A 19,900-nucleotide genomic window follows, 5' to 3' on the forward strand; every position below is an offset into this window, starting at 1 on the left:
AATTTGAGATATCATTCATGTACCACAATTTTTGCCACAGTTACATTTGGCTCACTCATTGGGGGCTTTTAAGACATTAAATCATGGTTTTCTCTAATGCAGAATTAAACAGTGTGGATTATATAATGGCTGTTTACAAATGCACATGTCATTCATACTTTACTGTACATCTGTAAGCATTAGTAATATTGATGCTTGTCTTAGCAAGAACCATTAATTAATACACCATAGTATCTTTGATGCTGTTTAATATGCATACGCATACAGTAAATCTCACTATATTGACAATATAATCTGAGAGGAAGGAAAAGGTCAGTGAGTTTAAAGAGCTTGTAGTTACCCAAGGTTTCCTGTGACAGCACTGGATAATGTTCTCGGCTCTGTTTGCCTTGAAATGACTGTCAAACGACCCCATGTGCAGATCTAGTCAAGGCTGATGTTGCTTCCGCTATGTTTGTGATAAATGAAACCCATTTTACTTCCTAAGCTTCTTTCGGCACACAGCAACATCATGAAATGAAACGAAACAGAACATATTTAAGGATGTGTCATAATGTTATGTCGTGTTTTTTGCAGTATTCCCGGATCTGCAGTTTGCGCCTTTGACATGGAACAGCTGGCTGGAGTGTTTGAGGGAAGATTTAAAGAGCAGAAATCACCCGAGTCCATATGGACACCTGTTCCAGATGAGGTCGTGCCCAAACCGAGGTACTGAACTAAATGGTGTTGTAACAGTGACATTTGCAACTCATAAGAATGTTTAATCTATTTAAATGCCGCCCTCTTAATGGGAAGCTTCATAATGCACTTGTTTTTTTTGGATTTTTCAGGCCGGGCGGTTGTGCTGTACAGGGATCAAAGTTCAACTCCTCAAACTCTTTCCCAGATGACATGCTTACCTTTGTCAAGACTCATCCATTGATGGACGAAGCTGTCCCGTCTTTGGGTCAGAGACCCTGGATTGTTAGGACTATGGTCAGGTGAGGACAACTTTCCTCTCACCATGGGTTGTCCCCATCACCAGAAGCTAGTAGTCCTTCAGACTAAGCAGTTAGGCCAGCTAATAATCATAAACAGTAAACTTTAATCAAAGAACACATCAAAGCTTTTCTTCAGGTTACACTTTTCTGCTCTACGCTTCCCAATCTCTTTCTGTTAATCTGACTAATAGACTTCCATGTCTGGTAGCATTAGCATCTATCAGTGTTCAGACTTCAGGGTTCCAGCAGCTGGGGTTTCACAGCATCCCACAGGGCACAGGACGCAAGATTATAGTGACAAGTTGTTTGTGTAATTTCAAAGCCTGTGGGAAATCATCTTATTTTAGAAGGCTGAATCACTGAGACAGATATGCCAGTTTGTCTCAATTATGCAAAGTGATTTATAGATTTGTGTGATTTGCTATTTTGGCTGCAGGATTTGGCTCGTCTTAATGCATTTTCCCATTTAAGTACAAATCAAGTTAAAATGTTTGATTTGTGTTTGTTGTTTTGTTTTAGATACCAGCTGAATAAAATGGTGGTGGATACAAACGCTGGTCCCTACGGTAATCAGACAGTCCTCTTCTTGGGGTCCAGCCGAGGGACCATCCTCAAATTTCTTGTCACACCGAATACAGATAATACAGTTTCGAATAACAACGTATTCCTGGAGGAACTGGAAGGCTACAACCCTGATAGGTACTATGGAGGTTAATGTTGATGTTTGTTTTAGTGCAAAGTATAGCCATGTTGAAGAAAAGTCGTGCGGTTTTAACAGATGGGACATTAACTGGTTATTATCTCTTGCTAAAGGCGGTTTAGGCTTTGTAAGCAACTTTCTCTGAGAAAACAGTTGTGCCTGCATTCATAAACGGTTTAGTCTGGTTGCTCTTTCATCGCATGCATTTCTGCCTCTGTTTTTTCAATCAAAACACTGAGAAGGCTTTTTACACACTCAAGTAAAAACACATGGTGTAAATCAAGTGAAACTTGTTGGCAGGATTAAACAATTTTCAAACAAACAAGGAATTAGCAAAAACAACGACATCGAACAAATGTAAGCATGAATGAATCAAAAACTCAACAGTGTGTGAAACTTAAGTGTCTTATTGTGAGTTTGTAAGAAACAAAGATATTGGAAATAAAAAGATTGAGCAATGCTATTACTTTGAATAGGGGACAATATGATGCTCTATAGACGGTTTTAGCAGTAACAACATAAACAAGCGGCTTTCGTGTTCAACACGTAACTTCCGTTAAGCGTCGCTAAGAATAAATAACAACAAAGTACTTTAAACTTAGTTTATTTATATAACAAGCAAACAAGTAAACAACACGTAGATTACCTAGGAAACCAAAACATTTGTTATTTTCGACGAGGTATTTGTTCAAGAGTTCAGTTTAGCAAACTAGTCAGACCATTAAAAAAACTGAAACCGGAAGTAAAGTTCGGACCAGACGCGTATCGTGTCACTGCATGTGTGTCCGATGAAACCGTCTATATGGTCGCTCTGGCAATGGACGTCCCACCCTCCACCTAAAAGAACCAATCATAATGCTGCGTTCACACCAAACACAAATACAGCGTCTGGCCTGAATGATTTCAATGTTAAGTCAATGTAAAGACGTGTTTATGCGCATCTGGAGGTCTCGCAGCACGAATGAGGCGTTTCACACGGCGCAGTAGACTCAAATTTGCCTTATTCACGCGTCTAGTCTGATGCCCGAGTTGAAAAATTTGAACTTGGGCATCAATTTGCGCCGCGCTTACCAATCAGGAGCCTGCTTGCTGCTGTGGCGGCAGGCCGGCCCGGAGTCACTCATTCAACATGGAGGAACGATAATTTGCGCCAATTTCGCTTTAAATGCTTTTTACGCACGTCTATTTCGCACTAGACACGATAATGCATTCGAAATGTTCAAGCGGCAAACTAGATGCGAATTTGACACTCTATTCTCGTTGGTATGAACGCAGCATTAGTCAATAAAGACTGACGATTCTCTAGGGCTTTATACAGACGTTGCGTCCGAAATTGCCTACTTCCGCGCTATAGACGTTTTTTGCAGCAAAAACATAAACAAATAGCTTTTAAACTAAACTTTTTTTGATACTTTTTATAAACTAAACACAACTTCTGGTAGACTTTCACATAGAATCAATAACAACAGAGTCATTTTACAGTAGTTTATTTCTGATAACAAGGGAAATAAATGACAAGTAGATTACCTTCGTTCATATATCATATTTATCGTGTAACAACTATTACACTGAGCTAACGTTACTATGTAAAATGAATGTATACAATGTAAGCTACAGGTCCTTGAATTCTTGCTTGGTTTCCAAACCTTTCCGCACGGTTGTGATCCATGCTCGTCGTCTTCCCTCGTCTTTATCGAAAATATCGAAACTCTTTAGTTATTTTTTAGCGCGAAGCTAATCGGATTCAATGGATTATGCTAAGCTATGCTAAAAGTGCTGGCGCCAGACCCGGAGATCAGCTGAATGGACTCCAAAACGGCAAAAATCAAATGCTTAACTCCAGGGGAGCTGGAAAATGAGCATATCTTCAAAAAAGTGGAATGTCCCTTTAAAACAACCCATCGTTTTTAGTATGTATAACAATTTCCCCAAATGATAGCTTGGTAATTGTGTGTGTGTGTGTTGTGACAGTGCTGGCGGTGTTAGCACAGCAGGAAGCCACTAATCATAAGAACGTAGGTGAAATAATCAGATCAGACTCGGATCATTCTGGCTTTATGCAACCACTGCCATCTTTCATCACACAAGTGTAAGGAAGTAAATAATTTGACACACCGGATCAGAAGGGTCAGCAGCAGATGGACACCGTGTCATCGCCTGTGTCAATTAATATACTGTAACAACGTAAAAAAAATAGCAGGACTACGACAGAAGGGCTTGAATGTTAATTGAAGCAAGACTCTTTCATATCTCTTTCTTTCCCTTGATTTTTCTTTTCTATATCTTCTAAGTTGTCTGGCATATTTCAACCCAATTTTTCTGTTCTAACTTCATTTTCTGTGATCTAACTATAGCAGTGATTCATTTTCATCTCTTGCGTGTTCTGTTTCTCTCCTCGTCTCATATGTGTCAAGAGAGGCTGCTTTTCCGCTTAATTCACTTTAAACCTGCCAGTCGCACCTCTTTATCTCACCCTCGCTCTCTTCCTACATCTCTCTTCATCACTTGTTTTGGCTGCCTGGAATAAAGGAGCCGTAGGGCTGCAATGAATCATTCATTCAGACTTCTTTCATTTTTCAACGTATGTTTTCGAGCCATGCGCTCGATCTCATTGCTTATTCGCTCTTGATGGTGTTTGATAAGTGGGGCTCATTGCATAAAGTGCTAATGTTCACCCTGCCGCAATCAAGGCTATTATCGAAAGCGTTTCTATAACCATATGTATGCGTGCATGTATGCAAACAAATGCCATAGACAGCATGGCAGGTGCAAGAGTGATTCTTCAGTGCCAATTAAGTTGAAAGCACAGAGGAGTGGCTTGCAGATATCAATCAGATTTGTTACCGGGGGACAAAATGACAATAGGTTCATACAACACACATCTTTGTCCTTTACTCCTCCTGGTTATTTTTCAAATATCAATTGGAATCTGTAAATAGAGATAAATGACAAGCCTTGATCTTAATAGATGTGTGGTCTTGGGAAGATTTTTTAATGAAATATTGGCCAAACAGGTGCTAAGGGAAAAAACTAATGTGATTTAAGATCTACATTGGAGGTATAGGCTCACAGCAAAATTTGTATATTCTCTTAAAGGGGACATATCACTGAAATCTGACTTTTTCCATGTTTAAAGGTGCAGTGTGTAAATTTTAGCAGCATCTAGTGGTTAGGTTGCGAATTGCAACCAACAGCTCAGTCCACTGCTCACCCCTTGCTTTTGAAATACATAAAGAAGCTACGGTAGCCGCCACCGGAAAAACATGTCATCGCCGGAGACGACTTTGTAAAAAAGTTTGTCCGTTAAGGGCTTCTGTAGAAAAATGGCGTCACAAAATGGCGGCTTCCATGTAAGGGGACCCTCCGTATGTAGATAAAAACGTCTCATTCTAAGGTAATAAAAACATAAGGGTTCATTATAAAAAAGGTCTTTATACACCACTGATAATATAGTTTTGTATATTATTTTGCATTTCTGTCAAGAGATCCTTCTAAAAATGACACACTGCACCTTTAAGTGCTATAATTGGATCCCCAGTGCTTCTACCAACCTAGAAAATGTAAAAAAGAACAACCCAGTAACTTAGTTTTGAAAACCATTCTCTGAAAGCATGCAAAAAATAGGTAATTGAAATTTGGCTCCCCCTGTGATGTCAGAAGGGGATAATACTGCCCCTTAATCTGCACTATCCAACCACGCCACTGTCATTTAGTGCACAGATCAGCTCATTTGCATTCAAATGGACACACCCAAAACAGCACATTTTGCTCACACCTACAAAGTGGCAATTTTAACATGTTATACTAAATTATTTATGGGGTATTTTGAGCTAGAACTTCACATATGTACTCTCGGGAAGACTTATTTGACATTTTTAAAAAGTCTTGAGAGATGTCCCATTTAAGCACTGCATTATTTAATGTTCAATTCTGTTAAACTGTATCAGACCGTATTAGGTTTTGCTGTCTACACTTTGTTAATGTTATGTTTAAAGGCCAAGTCAGTCCACTTCACACTGTGCTCTGTATAAATAGTTTTTGACTTTCTTTCTGCGCTCTCTTAATTTCTGGTAAATTGATTTGGACTGTGTGTGTTCCAGGTGTGGGCCGGACTCTCCTCAGGCCAGACAGCTGCTGTCTCTCACTCTGGACCGCATCAGTCACAGCCTCCTGCTGGCTTTCCCATCCTGCGTTATCAAAGTGCCTGTAGCACGCTGCCAGCTGTATACACGCTGTATGAAGTGAGTGATGAACTCTTTGTGTGTGATATCTTAAGCCCGGAATACACTGCAGGATTTTTGCACTCCTATAAGACACTGTGCGACATGGATCGTTTAAACTTGGGTACGACAGGCACGTAGACTGTACGATGATGACACGGAAGCTTTGACGGCTGTGACACACGTTAGCGCAACGTCACCAGCATGCGCTAGTGGTAAACAAATACCAGTACGCAGGTCGTAGCGGCAAACACACTGTGCGTTGATCATGCTGAATTTCTGACACTGTCGGAAAACTATCGTAGGCTATCTTTGGACGCAAGCCTGGAAAAATCGGACGTCTTTGAACCTCTCTCACTGTACGACATAGGACCTCAGATGAAAAGTCCCGATCACAGAAATCGTGACGATTGTTTCACAATGCCAATCTTTCATCTGGGACTGCCAAAAATACTGCAGTGTATTCCGTGCTTTAGACAGCCGAGTGGCATCTTTAACTTATACACGTACACATAGACAAACTTTTACCCACTTGTTTATACAAACTTAGTATTTTTGTTCATTTAAGCTGTAATTAATTATAAACAGGGTTCCCACGGTTTCTTAAAAGTTTTTGAAAATATACATACATAGATACAGGTCTTTGAAAGTGCTTGAATCTATTTTATGCAAGACATTTTCTGGAAAAAAAATCCATATTATTCCCTGCTTAGTGTAGTATAATATCATACAAATTCTAGCTTTTTAGGCACACGTGCTAAACTGTTCACTTTAAATCTTCTGTATGCCAATGTTGATTCCTACCAAAATGCTTTTTTGCATAGTTGTGTTTGACACATGAAAATGTCTCGGGTTACGTATGTAACTGTTGTTCCCTGAGAAGGGAACAAGGCGCTGCGTCTCCCTTGCCATACTTCCTGCATCCCTGTAATGCCGTCTTTGGCAATATTTCAGATAGCGATATACTTCCTGGCTCCCGCGTCACCATGTCTTTGTCGTTAAGCTTTCACCATTGGTTGAATTTGATATACACATTCAGACGCACTTACCCCTGGAGGCGTCCCCAAAGTGTCACCGCAGTGACGCAGCACGAGTTCCCTCCAAAGGGAACTGTAACAATCTTAAAAGGTAACACGATGTAACCTTGCTCTTACTTGAAATGTGTCCCCAAATTTAGTCCTTGAATTTGAGAGTACTGGACCTGGAAATTCCTTTAAAGGTCCTTGAATTTAAAGTTTACTAAGGTGTGGGAACCCTGTATAAACTAATCTGAACTAAAATTTTGAACTTAAAGGGATACTCCAGACAAATATTGAAATTACCCCATGATTTACTCACCCTCAAGCAATCTGAGATACACATGTCCACCATCTTTCAGACAAGCACATTTGGACTTATTTGAGTAAATGTCCTTGCTTTTCCAAGCTTTATAATGGTAGAGAACAGGGATCAGGGAACAACTTCTGACTTTAAACGCTCAAAAAGTACATCCATCCTTCACAAAAGTAATTAACAAGGCATCAAGGGGTTAATAAAGGTCTTCTGTGGGTAATCAATGTGATTTTGTAAGAAAAATATACATATTTCAAACTTTATAAATTACCAGTAACGACGGTATCCTGGATTCAACCCGTGTGGATTACTTCTGTGAAGGATGGATGCACTTTTTTGGGGTTTAAAGTCAATAGTTATTCCCTAATCCCTGTTTTCTACCGTTATAAAGCTTGGAAAAGCAAGGAAATTTACGAATATAACTTCAAATGTGCTCGTCTGAAAGATGATGGACATGTGTATCTTGGATGGCTTGAGGGTGAGTAATTCATGGGTTACTTTTGATATTTGGCTGGACTATCGCTTTAATCCTTAAAAATACAGCTTTTGCCTGAGTAATTAACCTTTTCTTCAGCAAAGGAGTCCACAACTTTTATTTTTAGATAATGGGACATACATATTATATAGTGGGAATATAGCTCACAAAAAATCATTGCATTAGATACATAATATCACTCCTTGAGGTATCTGCATGGAAATAAATATTAAATTTTTTGTTAACTAACTTCCTTTGCTATTCTTGCTTTTATAATATATCAGATGGTTACTGATGTAGGTTCACTAATGTAATTCATTATATTTAGCTATCAGCATGTTCCTCAAAGTTTGAAAACTAAAAGTGTCCAAATACTTTTTGGTATACAAGTTCTTATATCTTGCTGAGCAGTTGTTGGGATGCTTGCCAATGCATTAGATTTCTTTTAATACAAAAGCAAGCAAGTTTGGCCAAAAATGCTTGTGGGGAATGAATAGAAAGTAGTTATTTAGTTTAAATCTAGCATAAGCAGGGCTGGAAATGGGGGAAATCTCTGGGTGTCCAGGGAGTGTATTTCAAAATAGGAGGATTTTTATCTTTTATCCACTTTGTAGACTCCAAATGCTATGTAAATTGCATACATGAGTATAGTGAGATAGTATATGTATAATAAATACAAAATATGTCCCCAGCACTGCATCACCATTTCCAACACTGAGCATACGAACTCTTCAGTATGTTGACCTTCTCACATCTTATTCTTTGAAGTATTTAACCCAAGGATCTTTCTGCGTGATCTGACCTTTATACTTGGTAAAAAATGTGCTAACTAAACATACACAAGGACCTCCTGATGAGACCGCAGCAAGTGGGATCCGCAGGAACCTCCTTAACCCAGCCAATAAATGGATTTGATAAATTTGTCCCATCTTTACAAACACAGATGCAACGCGTTAACATCTGAGACACATTTACAACCATCTGCCTTGTAGCAATTAAATACAAACACAATCTTTCAAAACAATAAATTTATTGATTTATAAATCTATAACACATTTCTCTGGTTGCAATATGTTCTGCATTTTAAATACATTAATATGTCTTTAAAATGCACGCCACTTGGTTATATTTTGTTATGTAAGACATCCCGTTTTTTTTAAGTATCAAAATACATTTTGGGGCCACTGTAGGCTCTCACTGTGCCCATAGTTCTTTCTGTGACCAACGGTCAGGATCACAGTGGAAATTCTACATCAGCCCGCGTGCTGTGTGCTGCACCCGCTGGCCATCTATGCAGCGTGGTGAGGCGTAATGCTCGATAACACATGTCACACGTCTAATGTGTGCACTGAACCAGGTGGATCGCTCTTGGGTGAAATCCAGCTGAATTAACTTATATACTGTTTGAGGCCAAAGAGATACTATTCATGTTTTCTCTGTTGGTTCACAGGAACTGCATCGCCTCACGGGATCCCTACTGCGGCTGGACCAGAGGAAGCACCTGTTCTTTCCTCCGCGCGGGTACCAGGTGAGTTTTGAGTCTGGCACATCCATCACACGTTTTATGATTTGCTTGCACCTGTACTACTAGTACACTAACAGATAAAACACTTTTTAGTGTGTATACACTCTCCTAAAGGATTATTAGGAACACCATTCTAATACTGTGTTTGACCCCGTTTCGCCTTCAGAACTGCCTTAATTCTACATGGCATTAATTCAACAAGGTGATGAAAGCATTCTTTAGAGATGTTGGCCCATATTGATAGGATAGCATCTTGCAGTTGATGGAGATTTGTGGGATGCACATCCAGGGCACGAAGCTACCGTTCCACCACATCCCAAATATGCTCTATTGGGTTGAGATCTGGTGACTGTGGGGGCCATTTTAGTACAGTGAACTCATTGTCATGTTCAAGAAACCAATTTGAAATGATTCGAGCTTTGTGACATGGTGCATTATCGTGCTGGAAGTAGCCATCAGAGGATGGGTACATGGTGGTCATAAAGAGATGGACATAGTCAGAAACAATGCTCAGGTAGGCTGTGGCATTTAAACGATGCCCAGTTGGCACTAAGGGGCCTAAAGTATGCCAAAAAAAACATCCCCCACACAATTACACCACCACCACCAGCCTGCACAGTGGTAACAAGGCATGATGGATCCATGTTCTCATTCTGTTTACGCCAAATTCTGACTCTACCATCTGAATGCCTCAACAGAAATCGAGAGCCCATCCGCCTCAAGGTTGTGCGTGTTGTGGCTTCACAAATGCTTTGCTGCATACCTCAGTTGTAACGAGTGGTTACTTCAGTCAAAGTTGCTCTTCTATCAGCTTGAATCAGCCGGCACATTCTCCTCTGACCTCTAGCATCAACAAGACATTTTCACCCACAGGACTGCCGCATACTGGATGTTTTTCCCGTTTCACACCATTCTTTGTAAACCCTAGAAATGAGTGAAAATCCCAGTAGCTGGGAAGATTGTGAAATACTCAGACCGAACCCGTCTGGCACCAACAACCATGCCACGCTCAAAATTGCTTAAATCACCTTTCTTTCCCATCTTGGAGTTCAGGAGATTGTTTTGACCAGGACCACACCCCTAAATGCATTGAAGCAGCTGCCATATGATTGGTTGATTAGATAATTGCATTAATGAGAAATTGAACAGGTGTTCCTAATAATCCTTTAGGTGAGTGTAAAAATTATTGCTTTTTGTGGTTACATTATCTACTGTGTAGTTTGTGTGCTAAATTTTGTTTGTTAGTGTTCTCTCTCTCTCTCATGGTAAAATACGACCTTGTTTTCACACGTGAAACTGTATCTCTCTTCAGGGAGATCGTTTATTGAGTTCTGTGTGCAAATACAGGTTGTCTGCCAGCGAAAACTTAAAGAGCGTTTTACCTCAGCACCCTTATCCAATTATAGCTCGCTGCTTAGATATGATTTGATTTACTAAAGGACGGACAACCTGTGGATCGATGCTGTCTTGCGTACTGTATGGCTAAAACATTTTCATATCAATTGAATTTTACTGGAGAAAAGTGCTTCCAATCACTGCCGTTTGCTAATATACACAAACCGTGAGTATGCAAGTTTTATTTCTTAGGGAATTTTTGAACTTCTCGTGTTATGTTTATCCCCAAGAGAGCAATGGTTTGGAATCTGTGAGCTCATTTAGATTCTTGAAGTGGTTCACCACTGTAGTCTAAAACTCTGCCATCTTCTCTCCGAGGGGTTTGGGAGATTACAGCTCTGCGCCTGCAGTTTGTTGAAACAGTATATTTTATAGACATTTCGCAGCAACCGTTTAACCGCATGAGTGTAAGCGTATCTGCTGGAAAACCAAGGCCCTGGCAGTAAAAAAACAGACCCAGACTGCCTTGTTGTCCTGGGCTTTGACTAATTGCCGACAGTAGTGGAAAGAGGCCGGTCCCGGGGTGCACGGGTTTGCTGCGCGTAGCCTTCGGCTCTTCCTCTGTTTGACTTGCGCTGTTGGAAAAAAGCCATTCGTGAGCCCAATGAGGTCGTTTCTCTTCATTAACTTGGCTTTAAGGTAACACAGAGCATCTTTAATTGAGCGCTGTGATGTCTCAAGATTTGATCAAGTGGAGTTTCTGTTTAGCCCGCGCACGCACTGTACCATTTAAGCTGTCACTTTAAAATATTGCTCATTATCAAAGCCAAAAAGACCAAGCTGCGAGAATTGCCCTTGAAGACAGCTTTAAAAATAGTGTTTTCCTTTTATAAAACAAATAGTCTTTTATGTTTAAACTGCTGTGCCTTTTCAAACAAAGGCGAAAATACACAAGCATTACTGTAATTCCTACGCTGTGGTTTTATGGCCTGTTTATGTGGTTTGTTGATGAATGAATCAACTACTGTTTCTGTTTCCCGTTTCACCACAGACTTCCCTTCGAGCAAGACGTCGAGCACGGAAACACGTCTCACTTGGGCGACTGTGACGGTAAGAGAACGTTTTTATGGCAACTATAAAACTTCACACGTTGACCTCCTGTTCTCGCCTATCGACAGACCCCCACCCATCCCCTCCATTTTGAGGTTTGCTCGCTGATCGCAGTTTGCGCTTTCTATTTATAACTTTCCATTCATTTCCAATTACGTTAGCCTTTGAGCAAAATCAATCGTTCATTCTGAAATATTCACTCGGTGTGGAACCCTTTGATTTTGCACAGGCATCGGTGCGCGTTATTCCCGGGTCCACCGCGGGAGACCTCCTCATCTACTGCGAGACGCAAACAGTCGAATGTATAAATATTGCATAATGATCATGTCTGCCCGGCTTGATTTTAATCTGCTCATCAGGAGCTTTTGAAGTTTCCCAGCCTCTGTTACCGCTGCGGTGCAGAAGCCAGAGTGTAATGGGTGGCGGAGCCAACTGTTATATTCGCTAATGTGTTAGCTAATGGAAAAGATGAGTAAATCAGACAAAATACTACCTCTTTTATGGAAGCATGAATAATTTTTACAACACAACCATTTGTTCAGTTTTCTGGCAGAAGTGCCCTTTTTGAAACACCAGCATATTGCCCTGTTCTGCCTAGCTAGACATCACAGGTGTTGCATAAATATGCTGTTAGCTTCTAAGACAACTTTATTTGTAGGCAACATTGGCAAGCATGTATCCATTGTGGTGCGCTGAATACAAAAATGTTAGCTTTCACTTGATTTCCATGGTCCCCTGATGATCCCCCAATAGTACATGTTAACTTACTATACTCATACTAGTCCAACTCATAAGGGCCCAGCTTCACCAGCTAGGCTAGCACCATCAAAACAGCCCTAACTCACATTAATCAGCCTCGATCATCATATACATTTATGCTGGTTGAAGCTGGTCTTCCCAGAAGTATATCTCTCCAGTGATCCCATTATAAGTCATGTATAAATAAGAGTTTGCCTTCAAGGCTTTGATCAGCAGACCGGGCGGGGACCCTGTCAGACCTGTCACATCCATCACGCTACTAAAATGTGGTTGTCCTGAGCATGCAGTCTAGAGAGGCACAGACCACGGGTTGAGAGGTGGGCAGTTTAGAGGATGTAACACTGCATCCATCACTGTTTGTGGCTGGAGACGGGCTTTCATCTTTCATTCATGTTTAAGGGGGCTACAGAAAGACGACTTGGGTGGACAGCCTCAGTGATGAGATGGAGACTGAACTTCTCATGAACCCCACACGTATGTCCAACCACAGCTTTAAAGGGTGCAGACGTAAAGATGGTTTCTGGTTAACAGGAATAAAGTCAGGGGGAGAAGAATCGATTTTCATCTGGCTTGGTAGAGGTTGAATGATTACAAACACTCCCATAGAGGGAGGGATCCATAAACCATGAAGAAAGAGAGGGTGGAGGCGTACTTAAAGAGAGGAGAGATTGAATAAGGGGCGTATACAGTAGATGGAGGGCTCGTGGTGCTTGTCAGACAGACAGGAGCCGGTGTCCAAGGGCAGGTGATGGAGGTTGGGATGGGTGTAGACATGGTTCCCTGAGTGATTTAGAGAGGAAGCGCTGATGTTTCCAGTGTCACAGAGTCCCAAGGGCTTTGCACCGCTATAACTCTCTGACATCCAGCTGTCTTCTGTATGGCAAAAAAAAGATTTCTCATTCCCTTGCTCGCCCTAGCTGTCTTGATACTTTCTTAGTTTCAGCTTTGTGCCATTTTTCTTTTTTTTAATGACTTGGTTTAAAATTTTACATTTTATCATCTTGAGAATTAACCAATTCTATCTGTAAAGTTTTTGCAGCTTCATCTAGCAAGCATCAAGTCCTTTCATCTTAAAAGATCAAGGAAAAAATCCTGCAGTGTGACAAATCAATTTTAAAAATGACCTTGAAGGCTATCAATGTATTTGCCGTGCATTAAATCTGTACGCAAACAAGTCATGATTTTAGCCAAATGCATATGAAAACCCACCCAAAGTTAGTTAACTGTTACATAAAATCCTCCTACATAATGTAAAGATCATTCAGTGAAAATATAACCTTGATATCTTTCAATCTGATATTGACTGAGTAAGGTCATCTCAAAGATTAAAATTAAATTGCAATCAATGATTAACATAAAAAGTAGATGCTACCTAATCTCAAAATTAGACTTCAGCCTGGATTTCACAGACAGACAAATGTTTTTTAGGTACTTCCTCAAAATTTTTGATGTCTTATATCCTTGAAGGGGTGTTCATAAGACTGACATGATGCCTTCATAATCATTACATGACACATGTCGTGAACATGAAGGAGATTTTATGCACATTTATGACAACTGTCATTAAATGTCATTTGTTCAATTATGTCATTTTTAATGCAAAGATGACATTGTTTGAGATGTTATAACTAGGGATCGACCAATATGGATTTTTTTTAGTGTCGATGCCGCTTTTTGTTTCATCAGCCTTAGCCGATGACCGATACAGGCTGCCGATTTTCTTGAGACAATATTTGGAGCTGATATTGCTTTTGCTCACTCAATTTAATCATAAAAATGACATGATGATGCCAAAAGTCTCAATTTAAAAAAGTAACATTTATTGAACTTAAAAAAAACTATATTTAACAAATAGTAAAAACAGGTGAGGGTGCTATGGAACCAGGAACTGCACTCTCCACAATGACATGGAACTATCAGCAAAGGATATTGATTTCTAGCACTTTACTACTACAAATATATATAGAGATGAGAAATAAAAACACGCTTTGTGCAGCTATGATCAGCTGTTAGGCCGAGCTTTTGATGTTGTCATGGAAAGGTTGATTGTTTTTAGTCACATGACCTGCAATCGCTTGCGGCTTCCAGCAATCTGTCTGTAAATAATGCCGGGAAAAAACGGCGAACACAGCAGCCACATATCGGCCGATGACGATACCCATAAAACGTGCAAAAATCGGCAGGCCGATATATCGGTCTATCACTAGTTATGACAACTTGACATAAACAAATACCTCATAACTCTGTCATAAACATGACATAGCAGAATAATTATCAAACTTAAGAAACTACCTAGCTTAATGGGTTAACATTACATTAAACTGTCATTTAATACTATGTCAAATAATTTAAAATACTTTACAAAATGCAGCAGACATGTCAAAATATTATACTTTACTATATATGTCCTCAATATATAAAAAACTGACAACTAACTGATTAAAAAAAAAATCTGACATAGAAGAAAAAAACGAACAAAACATTTCATTAATTGAATTAATTAATTTAATGTAATTAACTCTTTTTTTTCCAACATAGGACCCAATGCTGCACGAATTAACCCATTATTGTACTGTTTTCATTCAATTTTAGGTGAATCGGTCTCCAAATGATATAAAATAGACAATATTATTATTGAATCATTGATTTTATTTCTTAAACAAAAAAAAACCATTATGAACTGAAGAATGTTCATAACGTTGTTATAAAACTATATGACAGAGTATTAACACTTAATGACATTTTAATGACAAATTATATTTGTACAACTGTAGTTGAGGTCAAGAAAAATATTAATGACGCTGTTATAAAACTACTTGACAGAGTATTAATACTTAATGACATTTTAATGACAAATTATATTTGTACCACTGTAATTGAGGTCAAGAAAAATATTAATGACGCTGTTATAAAACTACTTGACAGAGTATTAATACTTAATGACATTTTAATGACAAATTATATTTGTACCACTGTAATTGAGGTCAAGAAAAATATTAATGATGCTGTTATAAAACTATTTGACAGAGTATTAACACTTAATGACATTTTAATGACAAATTATATTTGTACAACTGTAGTTGAGGTCAAGAAAAATATTAATGACGCTGTTATAAAACTATTTGACAGAGTATTAATGCTTAATGACATTTTAATGACAATGTAAATTTGTATTACTGGTAAAAAGTGGTCAGTTATGTTGTTTTGGTAATATCAAGTTGTCATGACACGTTATGATATATTGGTTTATGTCAAGTTGTCATAACAGAGACATCTCAAACAATGTCATTTTTGCATTGAAAATTACATAATTGAACGAATGACATTTATTGACAGTTGTCATAAACATGCATAAAATCTCCTTCATGTTCACGTGTCATTTCATGATTATGAAGGTGTTATGAACACCCCTTCAAGTAAAGTGTTACCATAAATTTGGTCTAAAATCTCTCTTATCTTTTCTCAGTCCATCCTTCCCCTAAAACTTAATCTTATTGGTGAATAACTGATCAGGCATCGTGTACTGTCTCTCTCATTTTGCTCTTCATTGAGAGAAGCGTAATTAGTAATGCATCAGTACTTCCATGTCTTGACCGAGCACTTAGCGATCTGCTTCAAAATGTCAACTCTCCTTTATTCCCCCTGCTCCGATAGGGAGCTGATCAAAGTAGATGTCTACATCAGACGATTTAATTTAGTTGACCTGTGAGCCCATCCCTCCGAGGGCTGAGCCACGGCCCACAGCAGCCACCTGTCGTTCTGGATTTTAAACGCTTCTCTATTTATCTCTCTTTGTGTTCTCCATTATTCCTTCTCTCTCTTTTAGGAAGGATGCCAGATTGAGAAAACTTGCGTGATAATTGCGGATGACTAAACTTGCTGAAATGCTCAAGAAGTAAACAACTGCTGAAACAATTAAATTGTTGTTCAAATGATGGGTACACATTGTACAAAAGCAGAAATGCATGAATGCTATGACATTTCACATTCCAGCCATTTTATTTTCCCACTTTTTGCGCCATTAACCCTTTCCAGGTCATGCCCTTTGAGGCTATATCGATTATGGGATTACTGCCTAATTTAACGGTACTTTAACCTCAACAGTATCTTTTTCTTTGTAAAAACATTTGATTTTGGTAAATGGCAGGGATTTTGAGGAATAAGAGTCTAAAAAAAACAGCAGCTGTTAAAATGCCTGTAAACGTTAACTGTGCTCATGTCAGCACCGGGTGATACTGTTTGTGCAGAAAGCTCATCGACAAATGTCACCTCTATTAAACCAGACATCAAAAGGGCGGATATGTCAATGTAGAAAAAAATGTCACGCTCCGTTCTTGTTACGAATGAATGGGCTGCAAAATAGGTTTCTCATTGAAACCTCTATTCTGGCATCCAGCTGTTTAACTGTTCCCGCTCTATTATGGTTTCTTTGCACCTATACCTCACCCTGCGTCAATGTCTCGTGTGTATACATTGCTGCACAAGCATTTCAGCACAATCACTGAGTTGACACAGATGGAGGCAATTACACCGCTGTAAAAATATTTCCACAAGAAAGGTGCTGCTTTGACTGGGCAAACAGTGAGCTGCTATTATGATTTAATTGAAGTTCAGGCTACACGGAGATATGCTAGGTGGTGTCATTCTTGAGTGGGGTGACAGCCATGAAGAAAAAGGCATTGAGGTACATTTTGGCAAATTGGCTTTGATTTTAAAAACATAAAAAAGGTTTATTTTGTGCCACCATACTTACCTGTGTAACTACTCATGTAACAGTCTTTAAATTGGAAAAACATGAAAGTGTTTGGTGGCTTCTAAATTCATCCCTGTTTGGATCCTAAGGAATGAATGGGGCTAGGCTAAATGCTAACACATTCACGACGCGCTGTACAAAGATAAAGTGTATGCATTGAAAAAAGATAGGTATGTATTCATCCATCTAAGCTGAGGCAAGAACATAGTACAACATTGAAAAACGGTGGTGTTTTCCTTTAAGTTACAGTACCAAACCAACTAATCGACAAAGTTGCGTGTATTCCAGTCATGATCAAACTCATGTTAGGAAATAATGGCTGGAGCGTATCAGGTTTTGTGTCCTCTATGGAGTATAAGGTGGGTGTAATCGGTTTTATAGAGGGGGCGGTTATGTTTGTAAGTGTTCGTAAGACTGATGTGGTGCTCTTGCCCTCTGCACCCTACAAACACTCCCTTAAGGCCAGTTCAATTTCTCGTGAAGTTCAACACCTCATGACCTTCATGTTCACATCATTAATCCAGACACTTCACGAGCACAGACATGTACTGTATGTAAACCCGCACACATTTTGCATACACGCAAAGGTCTCACTTGCAGAGTGAGGAATACCAAAGGCTATGATACAACAGATCAGCCATGCGGAGACCATTTGAGAAAGCTTAAGGAGAACAAACAATGTGTGGGGAGTGAAAAAGTAAGAGACGATAAGAAAACAAGGAGTCGGGTCAAAGTCAAAGTTTTATTTGCAACACAACAAACAGTAATTGTTGACAATAACATTTTTCTTTTTTTACAAGCTCCCATTTACAAGATATACTGTATGTAATCCCATTATTGTATATCCATATATATATTTATATAGAAATTGCTATTTGCAATATCTGGTTAGATGCTAACTGCATTTTATTGGATTTGTACTTGTACTCGACACAATGTCAATAAAGTTCAATATAATTTAATATAAAGTAAACTTGAGGTTTAAAATAAATTCAGTAGAGTAAGAAGTGCTTTCACTAAGAGTACATTGTAATAAATGAATGTTTTAGTAACAACATAACGTGTGTGCCAAAAGCTGAAAATATCTGCGGGAATATGTGGTCATATGTGATGCATCTTGTCAAAATAAGTGCCTGCTGAACATGCGTCAAAACTGTTTATGATGAAAGAGATGCTCACATTCACAAATACTCACAAGACACTTTAGACACATTACACGTGAGATTAAGCGAGTATCTGGCAAACGCAAGGGTCACTTTAATCATAAACCCTTTAGACGCGTGTGCAGCAGGCACTTATTTTGACAACACGCATGATGCACATGGTTCACATGACGCAAAGAACACATATTTTGAAATGACAAACCACACACATGACGGGCTGAATACATGTTGTGACGAGCTTTGCATTGTGCGTCCTCGAAAAAAAAGTCACTAGCCGCCACTAATGATTATTATTATTTATCAAGCATAAGTATAAACATTTGTTTAGAGCTGATTTGTTTACAAGTTATTGGTGTATTGCAGTGTCATTCAGAAGTAATGAACATTTGCCCGAAAGACAGAGGTACTGTAAGAGCCATGGCCTAATGCTAAAATGGACAACATTCCCCAATCTGATACCATCCTCCCACTCCCATCATTTCCAGTCTTCCTGTCAGTTATGAAAGACAGTCAAGAGAGGGAACTTGGCTTGTGTGTATGTGTGAAAAATTTAAGATATTGTGCAACTCGCCTTCATCAGCCTACTTGGTGCCATCAGTCACTGGGAGACTGGGTAGTGTTAAAGGACAAGAGCAGCTGCCACTGAAGCCTGTAGCACAGCAACCGTATGTTGTGCTGTTGAGGATGTTGCGGTGTTGGTTGCCAGGCGTGTTGAAGGGGCATGAGGAATCTCTCGACCTTAGATTATCGTGACTGAATGAAAGTGATAGTTCAGACAGGTGTGTGTGTGTGAACATAAACTGCAGAAAGCAAAACTACATTTGACCTAAATATATATATATATATATATATATATATATATATATATATATATATATATATATATATATATATATATATATATATATGAACGAACTCTGCAGTATTGATCAGAAAACACTGCATCTTTTTGATTATTTTGTTTTTCCCATTTAAATTTTCATTAAACAAATGCAAAAACGTTTTTTTTATTAAGAATTTGGCAGAAATGTTGTCGGTAGTTAAGTGAATAAAACAAAAATTATCATTTTACTTTTATGCATTGCATACCTATAAATAGTAAATCTAGAAAAACTTAAAGGGACCATTGAAATACAGTATATATATATATATATATATATATATATATATATATATATATATATATATATATATATATATATATATATATATATATATATATATATATATGTATTCAGTACTGTAGTTTTTTCACAGTATTATATTTTTCATGATCTTAAAAAAACTTTTAATCTGTCTAAATGTTTGAAATGTTGAGCCAACATATTAAATAGTTGCATAATAAAACAGAAATGTAAAAAAATTCTATGTTAAATAACAAAAATGTTATTTTAAAAATGTGAATGCATGTTGAAATGCATGACTTGTAATAAATAGTAAAAAAGCAGACAAAGAACCTAAATGTTTTAACATTATGTATATACATATTTTTATATAATGTATACATTTTAGCTCAATTAGTGCCTGTGTAAATTGAAATGTGGTTAG

The 19,900-nt window shown here is 38.5% G+C and overlaps 1 protein-coding gene across 5 annotated transcripts in view; it reads left to right on the top strand.

Moving 5' to 3' along the window:
• The window catches only part of sema6bb (sema domain, transmembrane domain (TM), and cytoplasmic domain, (semaphorin) 6Bb), a 161,041-nt gene that overhangs the window by 125,027 nt on the left and 16,114 nt on the right, over nt 1-19,900 (top strand). For all 5 annotated transcript variants that reach the window (XM_073867958.1, XM_073867957.1, XM_055167388.2 and 2 more), the window contains 6 exons: nt 577-708; nt 831-980; nt 1,500-1,679; nt 5,781-5,921; nt 9,158-9,235; nt 11,619-11,677. In XM_073867958.1, coding sequence (XP_073724059.1) covers nt 577-708; nt 831-980; nt 1,500-1,679; nt 5,781-5,921; nt 9,158-9,235; nt 11,619-11,677 — 740 coding nt within the window. The remainder of the gene's footprint in view (nt 1-576; nt 709-830; nt 981-1,499; nt 1,680-5,780; nt 5,922-9,157; nt 9,236-11,618; nt 11,678-19,900) is intronic.

This window comes from Misgurnus anguillicaudatus, chromosome 5 (assembly GCF_027580225.2).
Source record: "Misgurnus anguillicaudatus chromosome 5, ASM2758022v2, whole genome shotgun sequence".
In the NCBI taxonomy this organism is placed as follows: Eukaryota; Metazoa; Chordata; class Actinopteri; order Cypriniformes; family Cobitidae; genus Misgurnus; species Misgurnus anguillicaudatus.